This window comes from Castor canadensis, chromosome 13 (genome assembly GCF_047511655.1).
Source record: "Castor canadensis chromosome 13, mCasCan1.hap1v2, whole genome shotgun sequence".
Taxonomy (NCBI): domain Eukaryota; kingdom Metazoa; phylum Chordata; class Mammalia; order Rodentia; family Castoridae; genus Castor; species Castor canadensis.
The window spans coordinates 79033049-79060085 of record NC_133398.1 but is presented as its reverse complement, the minus strand read 5'-3'; the positions used below and the strand labels follow the sequence as shown (position 1 = coordinate 79060085).

The window sequence follows — 27037 nt, the reverse complement described above, 5'->3', positions numbered from 1 at the left end:
AGTGAGTAGAGGTTGGGAGGGGGTGGAGCAGGAAGGTGATGGAAAGGTGGAAGGTTAAAAGGAACGGGGAGAAAAGAAACAAAAACATCATCACTCCCTTCTCATCTGCTCAAGTGGAAATTCCAGCTGGCTCCTTTCAAGAGGCAGCTTCAAGTGTGTTCAGTGGCTGACACACTTAGGTGTAAATTATTAGGAAAATCTAAGGTGGAATTCCATCATTAACAGAAGTCACAGTAACAGAGAAATTTTATGTCTATCTTTTGAAAGAAAAGGCAAGGACCACCAAGGAATATGCAATCTTGAAGAAAAATGATGCTCTGAAAACTGGAACCACGTGGGGGGGACCCCATTAATCACAATGCACGCATACTGGATCTGACAGTGTAATTTAAAGGGAAGTTGCATTTAGTGTTCAGCCCGCACCATGGGGCAGGAGCCCAGAGATTCTATATGGGAAGCCAGAACAATAAAGCACTTTAACTTTAGAAATTCTAAAGAATAGCTCAGAATTTGGTCTCGCTGGTGGCTCGTTGTGCATGCTATCTTTCCCTCAATTCGCTATCCAAATCAGAAACAGAATTTTTGTCAAAAGAACTCAGATTGTTCAAAAAATGTCAGGTGTGTCCATGAGAGGGAAAGCAACTGGATAGGACATGAGGCCCTGAGCCTCATCAGAGATTAGATTTCCAGCCTTTCTCAGGACTGGTAGCAAGTGGCTTTTTGTATTCCAAAAAGTTAAGGATGTCATCTTTATTTGATGAGAAGGAGTGGGTATTGTTCAGATCTAGTCAAGCTCTTCTGAGAAGAGTCATCTTTTTTTTTTCTTCTCATCCTAAGCTTCTATTTCTTAATACTTCACATTTCATTATTTGAGATGATTGGACTTTTGCTTGTTGCCTGTTGATGCAATTCTCCAGGGACTCTCAGTCCAGATTGACTTTGACCCTAAATGACTAGCCTTTACAGCAACCCACAGGTAAGGGTTTCTCTCTCCCTGCTACCCAAGGATCTGTTTTATTTTGAAAGTGCCATATTGTGTCCTGTTAAAAGAAAAACTGAACAGATAATTTTAAAACATGAAATGATTCTGTTGTCTGTTAGGTTGAATTTGTTTCTGGTGTTGATTTTGATTTAGATTAGAAAAGTGCCAAGAAAGCTGTTTCAGACATAGTGATGAGGAAGAAGAATAGAAACTAAATCTTAACTGTGTCAATGAATAAAATACAAGGAGCTGATTTATTAAGCACAGAAACATAAAAAAGAATGAGGACCAATGAATGCTCTTTTCTGTTCACAGACTCATAAAGAATGGTGTAAAATTCAATCACAAATGACAAGTCAGTACAAAATCCCACTCCTGTGTTGGTAAGAGTATCTGTAAATGAGAAGTATAAATGTAGGGATTTGCTTACAAATATTAGTTTGTTCTCACCGAAAAAGGATCCCATCTTGTGTCATTTTTGTGTCTCCATAATATTCAGCTTAGTTCTGTGTGCCAACAGAGGTACAATATTTATTTGCTAAATTGAACTGCTGAAATCAATCTCCTTTAAATCGTCCTTTTTGTTTTAGACTTTAACCTTTCCCACTCATTTGGAAACAATTCAAGGTCGCTTCTTTTCTGACTATTCAATTAAAACTCTAAGAAACAATCAATATACAAAAATTGTGTGTGTACATGTATGTATACAATCCAGGGATTAAAGTATGGACATTATTCTCTTAATTACTATTGCTACTTCACTGTTTTCCCTAAAACTACCACCATAAGCTACTTGTGGCAAGTGATGTATTGAGCAAGAATGTGTGAGCATGTATGAATTACACACAAATCCACAGGAAGGAAAATTGGCAAGGAAGATATTCTATTATTTATTAGTTAAGGAAAGGGACACTGAGAAAGGCTAAGGAACTTACCCACAGACACACAGACAATTAAGGCCTGGTTAAGTGGTGGGGACATTTAATCTTGCAGTAGCAGAAGAAGATAAAGGTGTATTTGAATATAGTCACCCATGAGAAAAAAGGAAACGCAGACCATTTTCACAAACAAAGTTTCCTTTCCACTTTTTAACATTCAAGAGAATGTGGCTCAAACTTCTAACACACTTAACATATCTGGACTCTCTAGTATTTTTAGTCAAAAAACAATGGCATTTTCTAAATCAAAAGGAAAAGTAGAGATGACAGAAAATGATCTGGTACATACAGTGACAGCACTGAAAAATGAATGAGGTGGAGGGAGAAGGTAGAGAGCAGGATGTTTCTGCAAAAGGAAATGTGTCGCTGCTTAGATGCATAAAGAGCAGTAATTCCTCCACATGGAACTGGCTGTTCAGGCCAACCTTGAGATACTCCAGGCAGCAAGTTTGTTTTGAGGACAAATAAATAAAATGACATCAGAAGAGGACTAAGCAGAGCACAAATTCTCCAAACCTTGGCTCACGCACAGAACCCTTCTCAGGAAGAACGTGATAGACTCTACAGCCTCATCACTAAGACAAATTACTAGGGGAAAAATGTCAAAGGCTGACCAAGTCCCCAAAGAAAGAGAAAATTTAGTGATGGGAGTGATGAGGGAAAGGAGAGTTTTATCTATAAAACAGAACTTGGGAGACATTTGGGAAGGTAGTGAGGGATTGCAGGCAGAATCTTCTATGCTCTTTGACACTAAGGGAAGCTACACAATTTTATTATGTGGCAGGATTCCTATTAGTTTCCCATGCTGAAAGTCCTTTCAACTCTCATTTACCTTTAATCAACCTATCAATCCAAGGAGATTCTTTGAAAGAACTAGAGTGCCTCTCTGTCTCCCTGTGGCTACCCAAACAGCTAGTGAAATTTCTGTCCTTCTAAATGTCAGATAGTCACTTATGCATGAATATTTATTGAGCTCAAGCTCTGGAAAGAAATAAAAAGTCTTCATCCTCAAGTAGTTTCTACTCTAGCATGGAAATCACACAGTAAATTAAAAAAAAAATGTATACAATCGCTAAGTAGCTCTAAGTGCACTAGGAGGAAAACTGAACGGTCAAAGGAAGTGCTAGAGAGGAGCGGCTCTATTTTAGGGAGCGTGATAAAATCCTCTCAGATGAAGTTTGAGAAGAAACTTACGCACACTGATATTTGGTGGGAGATGCTCCTAACTGAGGGCACTTTGCACAGGACTGAATATCCTACCAAAGGCATAACCTTGGGAGCGGGTGATGATACTGTGCTTTAGATTTTTCTAAGAGGTCTGATGAGAAAGTTAGCCCTATTCAAAAGGGGTAAAGGCACATAACTCAAAAAGAGAGAACAACTCTTTTCAAAAGCACAATGGACATCTAGATACTCTAGTATTTCTTTTTAAATCACTGCAAAAAGAATCCAAAATGGATAAGAAAACCATCATTCTTTTATAGAGCTCCGTGCTGAATGACCATGACAAGTGCCAGGAGCCTGGTGGCACACTGATTACAGATGAACATGGGGTCCACCCTGACAGATTGGAAGCCAGGCCCACCACTTACTGGTTGTGTGTGTGTGTGTGTGTGTATTTAAGCATTTTTAAGTTTGTTTTACTCATTTCCACAGTGAACATGATGACCCTTCTGCACAGAGTCATAAGGATGCAATGAATGAGATGAATCATTTGTTGTGTAGACTGCACTACCAGGTTCTCATTAGGGAGGCAAAATGTGCTATTTATGATATATTAATATAAGTTTGCAAGACATGGAATAAAATTTATACAAGTGTGTTAGTTAATAAAAACTTTACTTCATATCATAGCTTTAGAAGACCTCGTCATCTTGGATGGTTTCTCTTAAGCTTAGAGAACAGCTTCTTATCATTATAAGTTTGATATTTTGGGTGCTTCATTTGCTGAAATAAGTTAAAAGGCCACAACTACCTGGAGTCCATGAACGCCCACCATTGCGCTAATAGTAACGGCTGGGCACCGAGGGAGAGAGACCTCACTATCTTTTGAAACCCAGGACAAGGTTTTTCTGCTTGCAAACCATGAAAAGGCATTTTGCCCAGGACAAGTAAAATTTATTTAACAGAGAGGAGTTCCTTCCTCTCTCCTCAGATCCTCAGTGACTGCCTCGGTTCAAATCACAAAGGTGCTCTAAGAATGAAGAATGACAAGCGTGCTTTCCTAGAGAGGCTGCAAATGACAAAAGGAAATGAATGGCTTAGGGGAGGGAGCCCAGTACAAAGGAAGACACTGCCATTCCTGTAGCACTCAATCACACATGCCACTAACAGGATGCGGGCGTCACCCGGGGACCAGAGGCGTCCAGGTTCAAAGCCTAGCGGAGGCAAGGTCCTGGGCACAACACAAGCTTATTCATCATCCTGATGTCTAGAATGAAAGGGGATCGGCTGGACCATAAAAGGCTGATGTCGCTGCCAATTTCACTCACGTTCAAGCTGCTAACATGGTCATGATCAAATTGCCTGCTTTATGGCGTGGGTGGAACAGATCTTGGTACTTTAGAGATTGGAAAACGGTGAAGCAACAAGCACTTCTGCTAAGAACGGTTGGGGAAGTGACTGAGAGGCTCTGCCAGCACAGGTAGCAATAGTGCCAACCACTGTTGGACTGTGCCTGTTCAACAGGCACACACGCAGGCTGTCATTACACTGAGCATCTTACTGTTTCCACGGAAGTCTCTGAGGTCGGTGCCGGGATCACCTTCCGTTTTATAGAAGCTGTGATTCTGTGAAGGTTGCTTAGCATCACGCAGTCAGAATAAAGATAGAGACTAATTTCAAACAGCTTCCAATTTTCCTCTCCCATTGGGGTAATTTGGGAATTCAGACAAAATAAGAAAATTTAAGAATCAGATAGAGAAAAAGAGAAAATGCAGACATAAACAAGTTTGGAAGTTTTCATCTTTCTTAATTAGAATGTGATGCCCCCATGATATTTTGCCTTCATAAGAGAAATGTTGTCTTGTAGAAATATGGCTTTTGATTTTAAGTAGGAAGACCTGGTGTCCCCTAATTCGTGGTCAAGATCCATTTTGTTCTGTGACACCTGTCAGCTCTGCATCATGAAATTCCTGATGAAAACTGTCTGACCTGAGATGTCTCCTTTCAACATTAAAGTCTGAAAGGTATATACAGATTAAAAAAATAGTAAAATGCTAATTATTAATAAATGTAAATATAAATTTCTCTTTAGAAAGAGAATGTACAAAAAAGTAGAAACAACCAGAAATTAAACAGTGAGTCAGTGAAGATTTTGATATCAGAAGCAGCAACAAAGGAAAATAAAGAGTATGAGCTGACTAAAGCAAGTCACAATTAACAGCAAGTCACAATGTCTGGGTTCCCTTTCAAGCTTACTCCTTGACCATCACAGAATGGAATAATTTGTGTGCCTGTGCAGAATTCTCCTGATGTCCCTGTCATGGGGGTCACAGCAGCTACTGTACAAGCAAAGGAAAGTGTGATGAAGGACTCAGTAAAGTGTAGTGAGTAGATCATATGGTAGTCACCCTGAGGTCAATCTGTCCACACCATGTTTTCACATCAGGGATCTGGGCCACACTTCCTTCTTCTTTGATATTTTGCCCATTAGACTATAAGTTTGTCTTAGAGAAAGGAATTATAGAACTTAACAATGCCTTCACCACAGAAATCGCACCAAAGGGGAACAGGACTGACCCAGTAACATAGTTACTTGGTGACTTTGCTGTAAATCCTGCAAACTGTAGAGGTAAAGAACTCTTACCCCAGAGTTTTCACCAAGATTTCATAATGCAGAGCTAATGAGTGTCACTCAGACCTAGTGAACATTGACCATAATTTAGAGGACACAAGGTCTTATTTAAAAGTGAAAGAGATATTTCTAGATGATAACATTTTTACAGTGAAGCACAATTTCATGAGGACATCAGTTTTCAATTAAGAGAACCAGAAACTTCCAAACTTTCCCATGTGTCCATTTTCTCTTTTTATATTTTTCTTTGTGCTTGGAGTCATGTTTACTGATAAACAAAGGAGGTACTGATAGATGAACTTGTATATGTTTTTAACCCAGTCATTAAGGTGCAATTAGGGATAGATGGGGGCAGGTTTTAGATAGACAATTTTGACTTTAGTCACCCTCCAAAATGTAACTGAAGAAAGTAGTAAAAAGTAGCTGAGAAATCAAACATAAAAATCATATAATTAATAAACAAGAGCCAATAGAAATGAATGGCTATGAATTAAAAATTCCACACAGGAGTACAGGTTGAGAATCCCTTATCTAAAATGCTTGGTACCAGAAATACTTTGGATTATAGTGTTTTTGAGGTGTTGGAGTATTTGCACATACATAATGAGATATCTTGAGGATGAGAACTAACTATTAAATACAGAATTCATTAATCATACATACTTTATACACATAGGCTGAAGAGAATTTATGCAACAATTTAAATAGCTCTATGCATTTTTCATGGTGTGTGTGGAATTTGCCACTTGTGGTGTCATATCATCACTCAAAAAGGTTTTGGATTTTGCAACAGTTTGGATTTTGGGGTAAGCATGCTTTACCTGCAGCATCGCACCCCCAGTATTTGCAGCACCATGGGATAGCGAGATGCCTGACCAGCAGAGAGACCCACACCTGTGTGGCTTCACAAAGATCTGGGTTAAATATTAAGAAGTGTTGGGTTCAACTCCTCAACTTCAGAAACACAAATCCTGACATAGTTTACAAAGCGATGAATAGGAAGAGCCCAAAGAGCAAAGGTGTTTGATAGAATGAGTTGCACAGCACTGGGTGCTCCAAAAGTCAGAGCGTCTGTAAGCACTAACAGGTTAAGCACTGTGCTTTGTACTTTTTGTTGGCTTCCCATTAGCTTTGTCATAACTATTTTCTACATACTGAGAAATCCCCATTTGATAGTTAAGAACTTTGAGGAAAAAAGATTAGGAAATCTATCCAAAGTTACTCAGTCTTAAGTGGCTCAAGAGTGAAAGAAACTCATGTGGGCTAGACCAGCAAACTGAGCTGTAAGTCTTTTGGGTGTTTGACTAGTGAGCAGGACATGTCTGTGAGTCTTAGAAAAGCATCTCTTTTCTTTTTTAACAGATTTAGTCCAAATTTATTTTAGTTCTTTATAATCTGCAGAAGATTGGATGCAGAAGCTTTTGTGGATACCAAAATCTAAGGAGGTTCAAGTCCCTTCTATAAAATAAAACAGAACAGTATTTGCATATAACCCATGCACATTCCTCCTCACACTGTAATTCATCTCTAGATTACTTATAATATATAAGAATGCAAATTCTATGTACATAGCTGTAATACTGTATTATTTAGGGGATAATGACAAGGAAAATATCTTCTTTCAAATAATTTCAGTGTGTGATATAGAACCCCAAATACAGGGACAACTGTATATTTTAAATGTAATTATGAGTTTACTTACATAATCTTCTATACACTGAAATACTTGTACCTAAAAACCAAACCACTAAAGCAAATGTTAAAAGTCAGTGACAGAGGCACTGGGATGACAGTCATGTATTGACTCTAGTCTTTTCTCTTTTATAAGTTGCTAACTTATAAAGTAAATGTGGACCAATCATTTGTCTTCAATAAAACTGAAGTCTGGGCTGAAGGTATGGATCAAGTGGTAGAACACATGCATAGCAAGTACAAGGCCCTGAGTTCAAACCTCAGTACAGCCAACCTCCCCCCGCAAAAAAAACTGAAGCTTAATCATGTCCAAAGTTACATTAAATGCTGGAATGTAATGACCCAGACAAATATTTTCAATGTATCTGTAACAGAAGGGTATCATTCATAGTGACTTGTGTTGAGTATCACCAGTTACTCTGACCTGCCATTCCCATATATCCCTTGTGCACATATATTTATGGTTCTCTCTTATCTTTCAAAGTGAACATTAAATAAATAGATGGCAAGAGGCTTGCAAACGACACATACTATTTTCTTATCATAGGACTCTCCACTGCTGTAGGTTGTGGCCAGTGTAGACGAACACTCTTCCAGGTACCAAGGTTTCTTTCCACTTTCTGCTGTGCTGCTGATGGAGATGGTGTAGATGCTGTTGGTGTAGCCATCACAAGAGCAGTGGTCTTTGCTCCTTCCACCATTACCAGATGCCCAGACAAACACAGAGCCAAGGCCTCTCCGCCCCTGTTCACAAAGAGAGAAAGTTAAATGACACTGTGGGAAGGCAGGAATAATAAACTATAGATGAAAAGATCAGGAACGACAGGGAAAATCAAATGTTTGCAGGATGAGAATGATGTTATTTTAACAAAATGTTGGATGTAAGCTGCCTTTAGGGGAAGGGTGGAAGAAGCTGCTTCAATAAACTAAAATAGCCAGAGGGGTACCAGCAGCACCAAAATGCTAAATGCTGAGCAAAATGCTAAATGCTGTACATGAATTGGATTAAATTCTACCCTGTGAGATCAGTACAATTTTTGTTCTCATTGTGCAAATAAGGAATTGTGGTATAAAAGTTAAATAATCTTCCAAAAGTAATACAGAATAGGGCCAAATTTGAATCCAGGCAGCCAGATCCCAGAGTTGGAATGTTATTAGTTATAACCACCATAATCATAAGAGCCTACCTCTCTCATGCATGGTGCAGGAGAGTAACCCTAGTTACTGAGGAATGTTAATGATACTATCATAATGAAAGAGGTTCAAGATCATATATGTTTGGGAATCCTCAGGTTAAACAAAACTAAGTTCCTCTAAAGGAACTTTTAAAACCTCTAAAGTCCTTTAATAAGTGAATGCTCATTGCAAAACTTAAGAATGGGGTATAGTTTTATGTGATTTCCAAACACACTTGGCCATAGATTTTTTTTTCAACCAGATCCATTCATCTTTTCTTATAATGCTAGGGGATAGATTCACAGCTTTACTCCAAGCCTTAAGACTTTCTTAAGATCCTAAATAATTAATAGACAAAAGAAAAGAAAGAGATAAATCAGTGAAGTAAAGCATCTCTTTTCTTCTATAAGGTAAGATTTCAGGAGAAAGTGGAGAAATAAGCCAAAACAAATAGTAGTTAGTAACTGAGTACCTAAGATTTAAAAAAATCATTTTAAAGCTAGAAGGCACATTGCAGGACATTTAGGCTGAATCCATCATTTTCTAGTTAGGATGTGAGAACCAAAGTCAACATAGCTGGTTGAGCCCCTTTCTTCCCCCAAGTCCCTGACTTTAGGGTCACAGGTGGAAGAAAAGTATTCAAGATGTCTTGGCACTTCTGGAAAAAGAGCAAAAGCAAAACAGCTGACAAAGAATTCATGATAAAACTCTTCCTGACCTTGAATCCTCAGGAACAGAATATTTATGACATGATTTGAGTAACCTAAACATAGATTTCTTTTTGTCCTTCAATTTAGAAAATTGCCAATAGGACTACAGGAATGAAAACAATTCATGCAGACAGAGAGAGGGATAAGCTTCCATTTCCTGCTGCTGCTAGACAGCTGGGTTTGCTTTATTGTTCCTCATTCTGCCATCACAATATTCATGAAACCAAGGGAAGGCTGAAAAAATCACCACAGCATCAGAAACTAAGAATCTAGTCAATGTTTTGTCAATCTCCAGCAGGAATCATGCCACACCTTTGTGTGGGGAGTCAGACTGGGACTTACATCTGGATCTCAGTGACAAAACAACTTAGAGTAGAAAGAAGAATGTTCCAATTCATTATGAGTTTGGTGTCTCTTTCAGACACTGAGGGGCTGTGTTGCAAGTTAAAACCACAGTCACACTGAGCCTTACCTGGCCAGGTCAACAGAACACATGGGATGGCAAAAAACCTACCTAGTTTAATTGGCTCCATAACAGATAAAGAATCACAAAGCAACCAAAACCCACATATTTATTTATCTATGTAAATTTTTGACTGGGTACCTATGTATAAAATTTTATTAAAATATTTTAAAAGGTGATCTTAAATAATATTTAATAAGAAAATACTCAAAAAGTACTTTTTGTGTTCACGAAGTGGTTACAAATGTTAGGATACAAAAAGATGGTCTTAATTAAAAGATGCCTCTGTGTGTGTGTGTGTGTGTGTGTGTGTGTGTGTGCCCATTCAGAAGTCCACCTGCATAATTAGGCTATCTTACAGAGACAATGTATCAGTATACCGGAAGTTTCCTTTTTGGTAAGATTAGCATTTTTATTTTCTTCTTTATACCAAGTTTCCATAATTCATGGAGACAAACACATCAAATTCCTCTCTCAGGAGGGAAAGCATAGTGCTAATTCTTAAGAGTTTGTGTGTATGGTACCGAAGTTTGAACTCAGGACTTTGGGCCTGCTAGTAGGCAGGTGCTTTGCCACTTGATCTATATCTCCAGTCCTTTCTTCTCTGGTCCAGGCTGGCCTGGACCACAATCCTATTTTATGCTTCTTGTGGTAGCTATGATGACCGGTGTATGCCACCTCACCCAGCTATTGGTTGAGATGGGGTCTCCAAACTTTTTGCTCTCGATGACCTTAAACTATGATTGCCTCCCAAGTAGCTAGGATTACAGACTTGAGCCACCAGAGCCTGGCTCTTAAGAAAGAGTTAGTTTGCATCATGACCAACAGGGGTTTTACCCACAGTAGTTCCACTGCATATATTGGCCAACGTTTCTAGAAACCCACTTTGTGCCAAGCACTGTGCAAACATTATTCTGCACAACTCCAGTCTACATAATCATCATTTTAGAGAAGAACAAAATGTCTCAAAAATGCTTATTAAAGCCACAACTAGACATTGAAATCTGACAACAACCAAAGTCTGAGCCATTAACCCTCACAATAGACTTCTTTTGGGCAAAAAGAGGACTGGTGTATATTTTACTGTTTTCAGTCAAATCTTCTGTGCCTTAATTGAAGCTTGGCATTAGCATTTAAGAGCAGATCAGCCCCATGTTTTTTCCAGACATGGTGGCAGAAATAGGGCTGAGAAAGAAAGCATGAGTGGTGGCTTACCATGAGCATCGCTGGGTAGGGCATGGGTTTGGACCCATAATTCCCTGGGAAATCACAACTCTAGTGTGATTCCCTCAGAAGTATAAATACTGGTCCTTTTATTCTGGCAACATCCAGACAACATCACTTTGGAGGAATAACGACACTGCTAAATGTCTGTTGGGGATTCAGTGGGTTGAGAAGTGAGGATGATGGCTGGGTACTGCCTGAAAATGTCCCTTCCAGACAGAGATGGCATCTCTGTATTAAATAGATAATTTGAGAGAATTATTTTCTAAGTGAGCATGGAAACCCCAAAGAACAGAATGGGTTCACTAACCATCCCAATGTCCTAAGAGACATGAGGAGAGGTTGTCACTAGGACTGGAGACAGAGGCCTACCAGGACTTGGTGGGGAACCTGCCAACCCATGTTAGTCCTGCAGGGAGGTGGACAGGTGCAGACACTGAGACTCCACCTCTTCCTTCTTCCATACCAATTTCTTGCCAGACGCAGTAGAGACCGGGAGGGGGAGGTCCATAGACAGAGGCCATAGATGTCAGCGCTCCAGAACATGGAGCTTGTAGAATGAAGGGAGAGACGACTGAAGAGTTAAGGAAAAATAACTGGTACAGTCCTTTTGGTGTTGCTGTACACTAAACTGTGTTCTCCAAACTCCTTATGTGGAAGCCCTACAGCCCAATGTGACTGCATTTCTAGACAGGCTTTTGATGAGGTAATTGAGGTTAAATGAAGTAACTGATGTCATCAATGTGGGACTTGATAGGCTTGTGTTCTTATAAAAAGGAGAAGAGATACCAGTGCTCCTTCTCTTCCTCCCTCACCTCCTCCCTTCTTTCTCTGTGTCTGTACCCCTCCCTCCCACTCAGTGTGGACACAGAGAAAGGACCAAGTAAGGACAAGGTGGTTATCAGCAAGCAAAGGACAGAAAACTTCACCAGAACTCGGTTCTACTGGTACTTTGAGCATGGACTTGCAGCCTTCCAGACTCTAAGACTCAGAGAAAATACATTTCTACTACCTGGGCCACTCACTGGCTATTTTGTTCAGGCAGCTCCAGCTGGCTGATACAAGGAGAGAGGAGATGAACAGTGAGCTGCTGTCATGAGGGCTACAGAATACGGGAACACTGCCATCATACTATCCATGAGGCAATCCCACCTTTATGCCTGTGTGTGTGGTTTATGATCAACATCCCAGGAAAAAAATGGACTGAATTCACGGGCTGAAAATACCATAAAGGCAGCTGCTAAAGACCTACAGGGTTAATGTGGAACAATTAGCAATTCATAGATCTATTTACTGTGATACACAGGGGGTTTTCATTAGTGAGAAATAGCCACAAAGCAAAACATACGTGGTAAAAAAAAAAATCTGGACATTTCTCCGAAGTTCAGAGTAACTTAAAAATTAAGCCTCAACTATGGATGCAGGAAGAAGGAAAGGTGGGCAGAATATCATAAAGAGAAAAGAATCTTGATACATGTTTTTCCTGAAGTGTAGGAAATAATGACACTTTCTAGTTTAGTGAAGAACTGTGATTGTAATTGGCTACCTAAATATGGTTTTGTATGGAAAAAATCCCATATGATTTAATTGATTTAAAAAATTAATAAACTTAAGGCAAAATATATTGTGAAATCCATGCAGGATCCATTCAACCAAACACAAGTCTTTTTTTCACTGTATGTCTAAATGTAGATGTATTTTTTGGTGTGCCATACAAAAATCAATATATATATAAAACCCCATAAGTATTATTATTAAGGATAGAAAAGGAACTGGGCTTTCTTGTGGCTCAAGAGGTCAGAGAAGGCCTCTTTGTGCCAGGTTACCAATTAAGTCATATACCCAAGCCAGGTTTTGAACGTATTAGAGTGTGGTAGAATTAAATATCCCTTGTTAAAGTGGTATGGTCACTTTATAGCCAATGAAGTTAGGTTTTACTTGGTATTTTAATGTTCTTTTCCTTTCTAATATTGTTTAGCAAGTCTTTTTTTTTTTATTTCTTTTATTCATACGTGCATACAATGTTTGGGTCATTTCTCCCCCCTCCCCCCTTTCCCCACCTACTCCCTCACTACCAGGCAGAAACTATTTTGCCCTTATCTCTAATTTTGTTGAAGAGAGAGTATAAGCAATAATAGGAAGGAACAAGGGTTTTTGCTAGTTGAGATAAGGATAGCTATACAGGGAGTTTACTCTCATTGCTTTTCTGTAAATATGTGTTATCTTCTAAATTAATTCTTCTCGAACTAACCTTTTCTCTGGTTCCTGGTCCCTTTCTCCTATTGGCCTCTGTCACTTTAAAGTTTCTGCATTAGTTCCTTTCATTGAGGACATCAAATGCTATCTTTAGCAAGTCTTCTTAAAGAGCCCTGAATAAATGATGGCGACTTTTTGCAATACAAGGATGAGGAACATATGAATTCTATTGCTTGTTAATTGAGAGTAAAATGCAGAGTAACACCAGAAAGGTAGGTTTGTTACATGGACTTTTACACATTTGGGACTCAGGGGACATTAAGTAATGTTTCCTGTGTCATTTAACTAGAACATGGTGAGTAGGGACAAGAGGTAAGAGACCCCAAGGCAGAGCAGACCCTAGGTATCTGTGTAGGGTGACATGAGAAACACAAGAAAACAACTTGAGAATGAAGAACCTTCATTTATCTGGGTGGTTTTCCAAGAAAGCTTGAATGCCCAATTTACTAAAGCCCCATGCTGTTCCCCTCCCCACTTTCTGTGACCTGTAACTGTCTCACTGAGAGAACAAGGTTGTTCCTTTCTCCCTGTTCCATAGGATCAGGGGTTAAGGGGAGAGGCTGAAGGGAGAATAATGGCTCAGTAGCTGAGAGATGTAGAGAGAGCTGTTCATCTTTTTAGAGTAGCATTTCCAAAATAAATCTTACTCTTTCATAGAGCAAGTTTCATTGAAATAAATAGGACTGGTCTAGAAATATGTGTAAAGGCAAAAAGAAAAAAAAATTCACCAAAAACTAAAACAAAACAAAAAAATCTTTCAAAACTATTTGAGCACTCACACAAGATGTTTGCTTCAGAATTTTAAAACGTATTGCTTCTTTAATCAATTTAATAACTTTTTGAATCACTATCACATAGGACAAATTATTATGAACAACAGAGGTGACCTGAAATTAACCAGAAAGAAAACAGATAGCAACTGGACACAGCAGCAGCAGAAGGTCAAGTCACTTCCCATGCAGGGGCAGCTGACCTGGTGTGGCTTGGTAGAGAAAGCTCTCTAGGATGTTCAGATGCACAGAGAGAGTGAAGTCATGGCACAGGCGCGATAAGGCATCTTTGGGATAAAAGTTTACTAAAGCCTTTGTTTCTTTACTCAGTTCATTTGAGTAAGATGGAGCTGAGGGTAATTATATGAAGCTGGATAGAAGGGGTTCCCCCTTCTATCCTACCAAGGGACTCAAATGAGACAGAAACAAGATGTTTATAAAAATTTGATCTGGAAGGGTTAGGAATCTGCTTTAGCAGATTTCGAACAATTCTACACCAAGAGGCTAAATTTCTTTCTTTCTTTTTTTTTTTTGTTTTTTGTTTTTTGGCAGTACTGGGGTTTTAACTCAGGGCCTTACCCTTGCTAAGCAGGTGCTCTACCACTTAGTCAATTCACTAGGCCTTTTTTTTGTGATGGGTGTTTTCGAGATAGGGTCTTGCAAACGTTTTCCCTGGGCTGACTTTGAACCTTGATCCTCCTTATCTCTGCCTCCTGAGTAGCTAGGATTAAAGGCATAAGCCATCAGCACCGAGCAAGATGCTACATTTCTGAGACCACTGCATCACTGTCTAGAAAATGAGTATGGGAGCCTCTTCTTATCTTATTGCTGCACAGTTGGTACGTCCCACATACAGAGTGTGCAGGTCTCACTTGATTCGGCCTCTGTTCTTTTTTTTTTTTTTAGGATTCTCTTTTTTATTATTATTATTTTATTATTCATATGTGCATACAAGGCTTGGGTCATTTCTCCCCCCTGCCCCCACCCCCTCCCTTACCACCCACTCCGCCCCCTCCCGCTCCCCCCCACCCCCTCAATACCCAGCAGAAACTATTTTGCCCTTATCTCTAATTTTGTTGTAGAGAGAGTATAAGCAATAATATGAAGGAACAAGGGTTTTTGCTGGTTGAGATAAGGATAGCTATACAGGGAGTTGACTCACATTGATTTCCTGTGCGTGGGTGTTACCTTCTAGGTTAAGGTATCTGCTTTAGTTTCTCTGCGTTAAGGGCAACAAATGCTAGCTAATTTTTTAGGTGTCTTACCTATCCTCACCCCTCCCTTGTGTGCTCTCGCTGTTATCATGTGCTCAAAGTCCAATCCCATTGCTGTGTTTGCCCTTGATCTAATGTCCACATATGAGGGAGAACATATGATTTTTGGTCTTTTGGGCCAGGCTAACCTCACTCAGAATGATGTTCTCCAATTCCATCCATTTACCAGAGAATGATAACATTTCGTTCTTCTTCATGGCTGCATAGAATTCCATTGTGTGTAGATACCACATTTTCTTGATCCATTCGTCAGTGGTGGGGCATCTTGACTGTTTCCATAACTTGGCTATTGTGAATAGTGCCGCAATAAACATGGGTGTGCAGGTGCCTCTGGAGTAACCTGTGTCACAGTCTTTTGGGTATATCCCCAAGAATGGTATTGCTGGATCATATGGTAGATCAATGTTTAGCTTTTTAAGTAGCCTCCAAATTTTTTTCCAGAGTGGTTGTACTAGTTTAGATTCCCACCAACAGTGTAAGAGGGTTCCTTTTTCCCCGCATCCTCGCCAACACCTTTTGTTGGTGGTGTTGCTAATGATGTCGGCCTCTGTTCTTAAGGATGTTTTATTATTGTGCTCTGAAAATACTCAAGGTAACCAGAAGCACTACTTTATATGTTTCCTGTCGTTTACGTGTGACATGGCTTCGCCTCCTCCTCTTCTGCCCCATCTCATCCTCTCAACCTCACCCATCTTTTCTACTCTACGCCAGTTGCTGTGTTCTGATTTTCTGTGCATACAAAAGGCCAAATATATGAAGCAATTCTTAAGTTACTTTTAAAATAATACACTGAGAATATTAGAGGCAATTATTAGCAAACATTAATTTTATACAACTACACACAAATGAAAATCCATTTTCTATGCTTCTGAGCACACTAAGTGCAGTCAGCTTCACTTTTAAAGAATGGAGAGTTCAAGAATGATTATGGAATCAGTGGCTTGTAACAATGTTGCAAACAGTATGATGACAATTTTTAAACTTAGATTTATTTTTCAACTGAAAATGGCAAGTTGTTCAGGTGCCATCTATAACCCACATTTAGTATATTTTCATAATTCTGCTCACATTGTAGACCTAAAGCCAGGGAACCAAAAGGAGACTTCAACTCAATTTTTAAAAGTGATACTTGGAGATAGTAAGTCATGTGATAAAAAATAAAAACATCATGAAGAATAACTAATCAGGCCGGGTATGGTAGCTCATGCCTATAATCACAGCTACTTGGGAGGCATGGATAAGAGTTCAAACCCCAGTACTGGCAAAAAAGTCAAAGACGTCATGTTAAGTGTGTAAGCTGTTGTGTTAGGATTGGTTCTATTAAGCCTTTAGTGAGTGGATACTCTACTGAATTTATATTCTAGCGCATATGGTGGATTAGAAACACTTAAAAAATATTTCTATTCACACGGTAAACATAAAGGTAGCTCTTTCTCAGGAATTTGAGAGTGCGGAGTTGAAGCACTGGTTAAGCATTCTTATACTGCCCTCCCCCCTTTGTGGTCCTATGGCTTGTGCTTTCTAGGCAAGGGCTCCCCACCTCTTCAGTCATGTCCACAGCCCTTTTATGCTTTAGTTTTTTTTCAGATAGGGTCTTTGGTTTTACAGCCTCAAACCACAATCTTCCTTAACTCTGCTTTCCAAATAGCTGGGATAACAGGTGTGAGCCAGCATGTCTAGCTTGTTTCTGAGATAGGGTCTTATTAACTTTTGTCTTTGTTGCCCTCAAACCCTGATCCTCTTATCTACCCCTGCTGAGTAGCTGAGACTACAGATGCAAGCTACTACACCTGGCCTTATAACATGAGTTCTTATGATTCATCACTAAAATATATAACTGTATGATCCTTGGCTTCTGACAGCATATTACAACAGTGTGAATTTCTTTTCCTTCACTTCCTTTTCAGCATAAGTGGAAGAAAGGAACTGGTCTTTCATGAAGAAAGGGTAATAGAACATCTATGGAGGAACAAAAACTCTGTGTGTTCACTAATGGAAATAAGTATGCTTTTGTGCCAAGTATTTAATTTTCTTAACCTTCAGATATTCTGTAACTTCACATGATAAAAAATTTAGAGATAAGTAAGGTACTATGAATATTATTTAAGGATGGACACATAAAAGTTGATTTAGTGAACTTTTAAATTTCTACATATGGAAACCAGGGAAGTGAAGTTAACAGAGCCAGTCAGAGGCAGGGCTTGGATTGGAATGCCCTTGACCTTGTCTCATCCAGCACTGATCTCCATCAGTTAGTGCTAACACTGGGTGTTCCAAAAAATACGCAGCAACAATTTAGGGAAACACTGCTTAATGATTATGGAGTAAGCAAAATTTAAAAACAAAAACAACTTTCCCTTCTGCTCTATCTCATTTGCCAAATCAAAAATTCCAAAAAATTGACTGCTTTTGGCATTCTGTCAATCTGCTATTTTTTCCCAGCCCTCATCCTCCTCATCTGACTCACAGAAGTCTCAGCAAGACTCAAGGAGTCTCAAATAGCTACATGAAAGAATTTTTACTATAAAGAAATGACAAATGTTTGAAAAGATAGGTATATTTAACCTGATTTAAACATTACACAATGCATACATGTATCAAATATCACTCAGCATTCCATTACTATGTACATTGTCTTTTTAAGCATCAATTTAAAAAATAAACATTTAAATTGCAAAAAGACTCAGCTTATCATTTACTTCTGGTGACTGCCAGAGTCGGAGCTTTGAGTCCTGTGCTGTTCTCCCATGGGGTGGGGACAGCTGACACTAGTAGAAGTGTGAAGACTAGGGCTCTAAAATTCTCATTCCACACAAGAGGATATGTGTATGTCATACCATCTGTGAAAAAAATCACAGAGCACCAATGATTAATAGCACCAATATAGATGTTTTGGGTAATCAGCCATCTTGGCATTCCCATTTTTTGAAGAAAAGCCATTGACACACCTGCCAAAAGTTTCTGCATTTAGGATCATCCCAGAGCAAGGACAAATCCCCTCTCAGACTTTCAGGAACACCAGGTTTATGAAATTAAGAGAGACAATTTCCAATGTTAATATAAAGTGCCAATTTTGTAAGTGCTATGAAATATATCATCACTTTAAAATTTATATTGAGGGAGTCAAATTAAAAAAATTCCTTTCAGAGGGACTAAAAGCATTTATTTTCAACTAGGTTATGAAGAGAATTTACTGTAAATGTTTGGAGAGGCACCTGGAAAGCAGAAAGGTTGGATATGCCAGCAATAATGAAAAGTTTACACTCTTTTAAGTTACCTCGAGATGATGAAATTCTCGCTGTGAACAGATTTCAACTGCCAGCTCACCTCTGAAAGAATAAGTAAGCCACCCCTCTCTCTAGCCCACCATGGGCTTGAGAGACCCCCACTACATGAAGCAATAACCTCAGGCTTATACATGGAATAGGTGATAACATTCCTGAAGTAGAGAAAATTAACTCGCTACATTTTTTACCTGTTAACACAATCCTGTCCTAAATGAAAACAATCTACATTTCAAAAGACATTATGATTGGTATTAGGCATACTTTTTTTTGTAAGACTGTGATGATTACTCTGGAGTCTTTATGCATCCAATGGTGCCCTTCCTTTGAGCAGGAAACTAGCTGCTCTGAGCATGTCATACGTGCCATCTCATTGTCTTTGTAATGACTTCATAAAGTGACTATCATTATATCCTTCCTCAAGGAACTGGAAACTTAACTTAGTAACTGGTCTCAGGTCAAACAGCTAGAGATGCCAAACTAGGTAAGGCCAGAGTTCTCCATGCTGCCCCAGGCCTCCTCCCAGGTTGAAGAGAAAGAGAACCATATAGTCAAGTTCAGGATGTGCCAAACCAGTTGCCTGGTTGTCAAGGTCTCTGGAAACTCAGAGAAGAGTGAGCTCCTTCTTACATCGGTCACTTTCATAATCATAATTTAACTAAAATTGCATAGGTGGCATCCTATGCATAGTCAAGAGGAGCTGATTATGATGAGCTGGCAAAGTCCACAGGCTGCAAACTGGGACCCAATTGTGCACCACAGTCATGCTTTTTAATTGTCATGTCACCTAATTTTGCCACTTGTAACTGGGTGCTACTGTGAGGCTCAACACACCATCAGAGTTAAGTCACAATGTTAAAAACTCTGAATATTAGTTTGTATTCATCAAACTCATGATGAGGAATGTAGGCACAGGGAAGTAGCCTAAAAAAGTAGCCTAAAAAATCTGCTATAGAAGTCATATATATTGGGAGGCTGGTATTAGGAGGCCAGTCAGGGCAAAAAGTTCAAGAGATCCCATCTCAAACAATAGCTGGGCATGGTGGTGCATACCTATCCTTTCAGCTATGCGGGAGGTTGAGATCAGGAGGATCAAGATTCCAGGCTAGCCTGGGCAAAACAGCTTGAGAGATGCTGGTGAGCATGGTGGTATGTGCCTGTCATCCCAGCTATGGTGGGAAACGTAAAATAGGAGCATCACAGTTCAAGCTGAACTGGGCAAAAAGCAAGACCCTATCTCAAAAACAACCACAGAAAAAAGGGTTGTGCTCCTGGCTCAAGTAGTAGAATGCCCACCTGGCAAGTATGAGGTCCTGAGTTCAACCTCCAATATAGGCCACCCCTCAAAGTCATTACTTTCAAACCATTTGACAGTACTAAGCTCAGGTCAACTTCTCCTTGCTTACTGCAGTGGTCTTTACTCCCCAATGACCACCATGCTATGTTGAAGGAAACTGCACTGTCTACTCTTCTCATCAGCCTTGTCAAAACTACCTTTAAATATCTACATTTACAATCACAGACACTTGGGACTGGTATGAACCTGACCATGACCTGATTCAATCCCTGTGTGCTTTTGAATCTTCCCTTAACAGAGACATCCAGACCTGGGGGATTCACTTACCACCCAGTTAACCCAATATTCACTCTAAACAGCAAAAGAATCCAAAAGAAAAAAGGACTTCTCTTGATATTTGGTTAATCTAGTAGTAGAACAGTCTAACAGAGGAATTTGCCAAAGTTAATTTAACTACTCACAGAATTACTAGATGAATCTCGAAACTAACACTGAAAACAAGTTAGCAAAAAATATTTGAAATTTTCACCTGGATAAGATTACCACATATTTGTTTTACATTGTGATGATTACAGAATGTGACACTGCACATGTATTAATGAAAGACACACATTTCTTTTTTCTAAAATAGATGACATTACATTGAGTACACTTGGTAAATCACTTCTTAGTTTTGCTAAATTTCTAACAGCACAGAGTTCCGAGAATATAGTCAAATTCTGAGAGAGGATTTTAAAAACATTCCCGAGTTAAAGTAAATTCTCATTAAGTGAAACCAATTTTAAATAAGCTCCCGTGTCTACCAGAGCCTACCCATATATCATTCCAAAGTTTTACAACACTCATCAACCAATTTAACAGCAATCTGTCATTTATTTATTAAACTGCAAACTTATACCAATCCTGCTACAGCTGGGTGCCTATCAGATAAAAACATATCTATCCTGGGTGGAACGAGTTAATTTTATTATGATTGTTATTACTGCTTTCATTATACAAGGTCATTATGCCTCTTTTCTCTGCTCTTGCTGAGCATATGCCTTTAATTTAAGGGTGGAGAAATGTGTGTATATGTCCATAATAGACAATGTATGACTGCAGAACAACCTTCTGCTTTCAGCAAGTACTCCAAATCTCCAATCAGTTCTAAAATCTGTTTAATTCAAAAGGTGATTTATGCTGGAATGGGAAGACAGTGATGAGAGCCTTTGGAAGAGACTTGACAGCCAGACACAGGCCAACAGATGTTCACCACACATCATGGTTTCCACCTGGACCCATGGACTTAACAGTGTGAGGAAGGGATGAACCCACAATTCTAACAGGGCCATTAATGACCAATGATCTTGATTTCACTGACCCCTGTTGCCTATCCTTGACATTGCTTCTGTTGTGTTATGAATTACGTGAATGCTTTAGTTGACATTTTCAAGGCCAAAAATCCTCCCAAATAACAAACAAAAAAAACCTCAAAGAAAAATAACTTGGACTCAAAACTTTACTTATAGATAAAATGACAAACAAACAAACATAACAACAATGACAAGGACATATCTCTTGAAGCTGTGCTTCCCCAAACATCCACAATGAGCTACATGACTTGTACTGGAAATAAAAATGACAAGCCAGTGCTTGGCAAATAAACTGTATTTAAGAGAAATACTGGTGACCATAACACAGGCTTTCCAGATTACGGAAAAGATTCTATTTCAAGTTTTTGTTCTCTTTGTAAAGAATGTTATTAAACACACTTGTCAGGAAATTGTGAAATGGTGTCAATGTGTGACACACCTGTTGATGAATATCAATTTCACCAAGTCTTATTAAAATTTCATAATCTAAATGGGACAAAAAGATGCTCCCAAGGCAACTAGACTGTATTCCAGAAAATTTTGCTCTCCTGTACTGCTTATTCTCACATCACTCAGATTCTGTAAACTGAGAGGACTTTGGGAGTTGGCTCACACTTTATTTAGAACATTTTTTCATCATTATTTGGTGAGTTCCCCTACAACAAAGGGCTAAGTGTGATTTGGCTGTCCCTGCCAGCTAGCAAAGTGCCTGGGATATTAGAGTCACATAGTGATTATCCCTTAAATGCAATCAGGAAAGATGGATGAACAGAATAAATCAAAGAAGAATTTAAACTCTCAGCTCCTTATTTTGCCACCAAACCTGGAGTCACCTATATCTGAGGCCTCATCAGTGGACTCACTTGTTTTTATAAAATCATTTTCCTTTTTAGGAATGACTGGGAAGATAATGCCAAGAAAGTACCTGGAGGGGACTCTTTGCTGAACCGGGCCAAAGCCTCAGAAGGGCAAGTGGAACCATGTCAGTGAGAATGAGAGGAATTTTTAAACTGTCCATTTTTAAAGATAAAATGTAAAAATTCTATTCTGAGGCCCCTGGCATAATTGTGAGAGACCCTTTGTGCCCTGTTAAGAAGCCTAGAATGTTTCTTTCAGTTATGGGGAGTTGTGATGAATTTTAAAGGAAAAAAAAGGCAAGATTTGAATGTAATGATACTCCTTTGACTGTGGTATTCATGCAGGATTGAAGGCTGATGCCTAAGCTGGGAAGCTGTGGAAGTGTGTTAGTGAGGCAGTCTGTAAGAGAGACACCAATTCTAATTGTGAGGACAGCAGGGCAGATTGAGCAGATTTTTCTAGTTAGTAGCACAGGCAAGACATTTATTAGATGCTAGGATGATAGGTATGGTAGTTCATGCCTCTCATCATAGCTACTTGGATGACAAAGATTGGGAGGCCAACTCAGGCAGAGATACCCCAACTCAACCAATAAGAGGCTGGGTATGGTGGTACATGCCTGTTATTCTAGTTACACAGGAAGCATAAATAGGAGGATTGCTGTCTAGTCTGGTGCAGGCAGAAATGTGAGACTCTATCTGAAAAATTCCTAAAGCAAAAAAGGGCCGGGGGCATGGTTCAAGTGGTAGAACACCTACTTACAAGTATAAGGCCCTGAGTTCAAACCCCAAAAAAGAAAAAGAAAAAAGAAAAAAAATGTCACAGGTTTTAGAAAGAGAGACCAGGTGAATGTTGTACCATCAACAGGCAAACAAAGAAAAAAATGTTGGTAAAAATAATATTAACCACTAAAATTATTTCCAGTTCTATTTTTTTTTACTATAAAGGTCTAACAAACTTAGCTGAATTTTCTTAAGGTAGTTCTGCAGAATTTGAAATGAGACTAAGTTTAAAAGCAATTTTTAAAAAGTGATGAATAACATGAGCCTAGCATGGTGGCAAATACCTGTCCCAGATCTAGGGAGGCTGAGGCACCAGGATCTCGAGATCTACGTGGATAAAGATGAGAATCTTGATTAAATGTAGTTAAGCACATGCCTTTGTTGCAGGACTTCCCAGAGCCTTTAATACACTTCTAAGAAATCTCCAAAAGAGCAATATAATAGCAGTGTTTCGCAAGTGTACTTTACAGAAAAATTCCTTTATTCCTATCCTATTTTGTTTAGAATTTTATTAAATTAGTGGTCTCTGGAATAAACTTTAAAAAATACTCTCTTGGTATTTTCTCCCATTCATATAAACCATTCATTAATAATAATCTCAAGATTATATAATTACCTTCCAAAAGGATGATTAGCAGCATCACAAGGATTAAATTTAGATACGCAGAAAAGCCATGGTATTTACATGATAAATCAGCATTTCATATTTATTAAGCCTGACCACTTTCAGTGGCAATAACAATTAAGGCACAACAATTAGACACTTCACATTGTCTCAATATTTTATAGGCAATAATTTATAATCTTCTAAAGTGACCATTAGCTCTTTGCTCAGTTTTATAAAGGAGCAAACTGATTCTCAGAGAGGCTAATTTACTTGAAAGGCTTAAGAAAGGACAAGAACCCACATATCCATACTAGAGAATCTGAAAATCCAGAATCATGGGTGGTTTAACCCCATGGTGCTCATGTATGCTAATAAGGCAATTCCAGAATATTAAGCAAAAGCAAGGCAAATGTGATTTCTGAGTAAGCTAACTCAGTACACAAGGTAGATTGACATGGAAATCATTTATACATTCCTTCACTCATTCATTCTTTCCCCACTAAACACCTCTTGAATGTGGAACACTGTTCTGGTTACTGTGGAACCACCAGTCAGACTCTGGACCTTTATGGTGCAAACAATCAAAAAGACTAGCAAATAAAGAAAGGATTCTGAAGGGTTGGAGTGTGTGTGTGTTATAGGATGCATCTGCAGAACCAGCCACGCCCCATTGTTAGGTCAAGTTGGATGAGATCTCAGAGAAATACTGTGGATTGCATGGGGAGGTCATGGTGACCTTGACAAGAGCATCTTCAGGGATTTGCTGGGGCAGAGTCATAATACAGTGGCTTTGAGAGATACTGATAAAAAAGAGTTGATAGAGGGCAAGTATGGATAATGTATTCAAGAAATTTCATCCTACAGGGAAAAAGAGAAATGAAGCCATGATAGGAAGGTGATACAAGGCAGAAGGATTCTGCTCTCATTCTTTAAAGACAGGACAATTCACAGTACAATTAAATATTGATGATAATAATGGAAACTATAGAGAAATTTTGAGGATAAAGGAAAGAATTGCTTGAGTCAAGTCTTTGATGGGGAAAAGAGCAATTGGGTCCAGTGAATAAGTGGAGACGGTGGCCTCATGTGGAAGATGAAGAATTAATTCACAATAGTAACAGGAGAAATATAGTCATTCTGTTCTCTTCATTCATGGGAACAAAAGAGTCAGGTGTGCAAATCAAATCAAAGGGGCAACAGGTAACAGAAGTCCCTAGATTTCTTTGAGGGCCATGTTCTGACTTTTGTAGTTATGCTGGATTTCTGATTAAACTACCTGTAAAACTGGGGACAAGAGCAACTATCTTTTAAAATTATTGAGAAGCTGGAAGCATGGCTCAAAGTGGTAGAGTGCTTGCCTAACAAGTACAAAGCCCTGAATTCAAACCCTGTACCACCAACAAACAAAAATAAAAGTAAAGATAACATTGTGAAGTTAATCAAACATGCTAAGTCTTAGAAGAATCACAATGGTATAATTGGCCAAAATGCTAAATGTTGTTCATTGCTATTATTATTATATTACCATTAATTGTATGAGCCCAAATTGCATGATTCTAATATTTGTACTTAATTTTATAGCTCCTTGGCATCAAATAAAATGCAACCCTTGGGAGAAAGAGCAAGTTGTCAACTATGATATGGTTTGTTTAACATATTTTCTCTAATGCAATTTTGGCACATTAATTCTAAAGGGGCTGTAAATTGAATCAATTCTGATTTTGTTAAAGTCTTTGAAAGCGCTGTTACATTCTATTGAGCCAAATGATTATCTTATAGTAAACAAATGGGGAGCATTTTGAAATTCAATACTTGCTACAGTTTTTGATTAGCAAGCAGAAGGAATGAATGCAATCAATACTTGGACTCCCTGAACACAATGTATTTATGTCCTTTGTGAAAATCTTTCTTAATATTTGGACTTCTCTCAATTGCTGCCTGGTCTGTCTGTGATCTTGACATTACTGCCACCCTGGCTCAACTCTCTTCTGGTTCACTCCATCTTCTACTCTTGTCTGCCCATCCCTGACCCCTTATAGGGTTATGACTGTCCACATAGCAGTGATCTCTTAAAACTGTATATCAGGTTAGGCCACTGTTCTGTTTAAAACCCCCAAGGGCTTTCTGTAACAGAACAAAATGCAAACCCCATTCATGGTGCAGAAAAATTGCAGAGTTGGCCTCATCCACCCTCCAGCTCTTCTATTGCCTTTTCTGTTCACTTTGTTCCTAAAGCCCAGCTTATCAAAATCTTTCCTACTCTTTTGGTTCCTTCTGCATAGATCATTCCTTCCTCAGCTCTTTGGATGACTGGCTTGTCATTAATATCCCCATTCAAATATTGCCTCCCTAAAGAAGATGCCCTGACATCTCTCAATAAATCCACCAATTGCATGTCCTTCGTTACTCTCTTGTTTCAAGAGTAAGGGACATTTATGCATTACATATAAGACTTAGGTCTTCTCCCCTTTAGCTGCAATGCATAGGAAATGGGAGCTAACTAAATGTAATGGGAGGAATAAATAATTCCAATTCCTGAAAACTTACAGATGATTTAGTTAAAACCCTAACAGCTCGGAGAGACTTAGACTGTTGCATAGGTTTTCAGTTAGCTACTAAAGGCATTATTTTATAAGCCTTTTATTTCTTCATTCCTTTAACCACTTTTTTTTTACTTCTTTTACCCAGTTATTTTCTGTATATGTGCAATGGATATTATATACAGAACACAAATTAGAATGATCTCGAGGAATACAAAATTTACTATTTCACTTCATGACTCCTCACAGAAAAAGTAGTAAAAGGTTTTATTTTCCTAGAAAAGGCTACCTAATATCCTGATCAAAATATTAAGTTAGTTGTTCATAGAGTTTTAGAGAAACATCCTTTGGGAAAATATAAGCTAAATTCAAGCCTAAAACATGGATATCTGGAATGAATTATACATCCACAGAGTATTACAATGAAATTGAAGATGCTCCTATAAGGGCAAATGAAATTGAAGGTACGTGTACACCAAGGAACAAATGGTCCTGCAGAGCTCAGAAAATCTGTATTATTTTTAATTTTATGAAAAATTAAAATTATTTTATTTAAAAAAAATTTTATTAAAAATTTGGAACCATCTGGAAATCTGCAGTGCAGACATGGTATAGGAGAGGATGTGGGATTGAGGACAAATACAAACAGTTTTTTATGAAGATAATCTTTCTTCTGAAAAAATGTTTTTACTGAGCATTCATTACATTTCAGGAATTACACTAATTGCTTTGTATGAATTATCATCTAATGCTCAACTTCTTGACGTAAAGTACTTGAGATGAGAAAAAGGGAAGCAGAGAAGTAATTTCATCTGTACAAGGTCACAGACACTGGACTTGACTTTAGCCTAACTTGCAAGTCTCTGTGTATTAAACACATGAAAATACTATCCACTTGATCTTATCTCATTTCAATGGGTCACCACCGTTTTTCCTTGTTTTTATCTTGTGCAATGCTAGCATTCACAAGACAAATTGTTCCTTTTAAGAGTTATTTCTTTTGTTACTATTTCAACTTTAAAAGTTAATGTTTCAT

At 38.6% G+C, this 27037-nt stretch overlaps 1 protein-coding gene across 5 annotated transcripts in view; it reads right to left on the bottom strand.

Annotated features, from left to right (window-relative positions):
- The window catches only part of Pcsk5 (proprotein convertase subtilisin/kexin type 5), a 413349-nt gene that overhangs the window by 224175 nt on the left and 162137 nt on the right, over positions 1 to 27037 (bottom strand). For all 5 annotated transcript variants that reach the window (XM_074052070.1, XM_074052071.1, XM_074052074.1 and 2 more), the window contains one exon: positions 7940 to 8152. In XM_074052070.1, coding sequence (XP_073908171.1) covers positions 7940 to 8152 — 213 coding nt within the window. The remainder of the gene's footprint in view (positions 1 to 7939; positions 8153 to 27037) is intronic.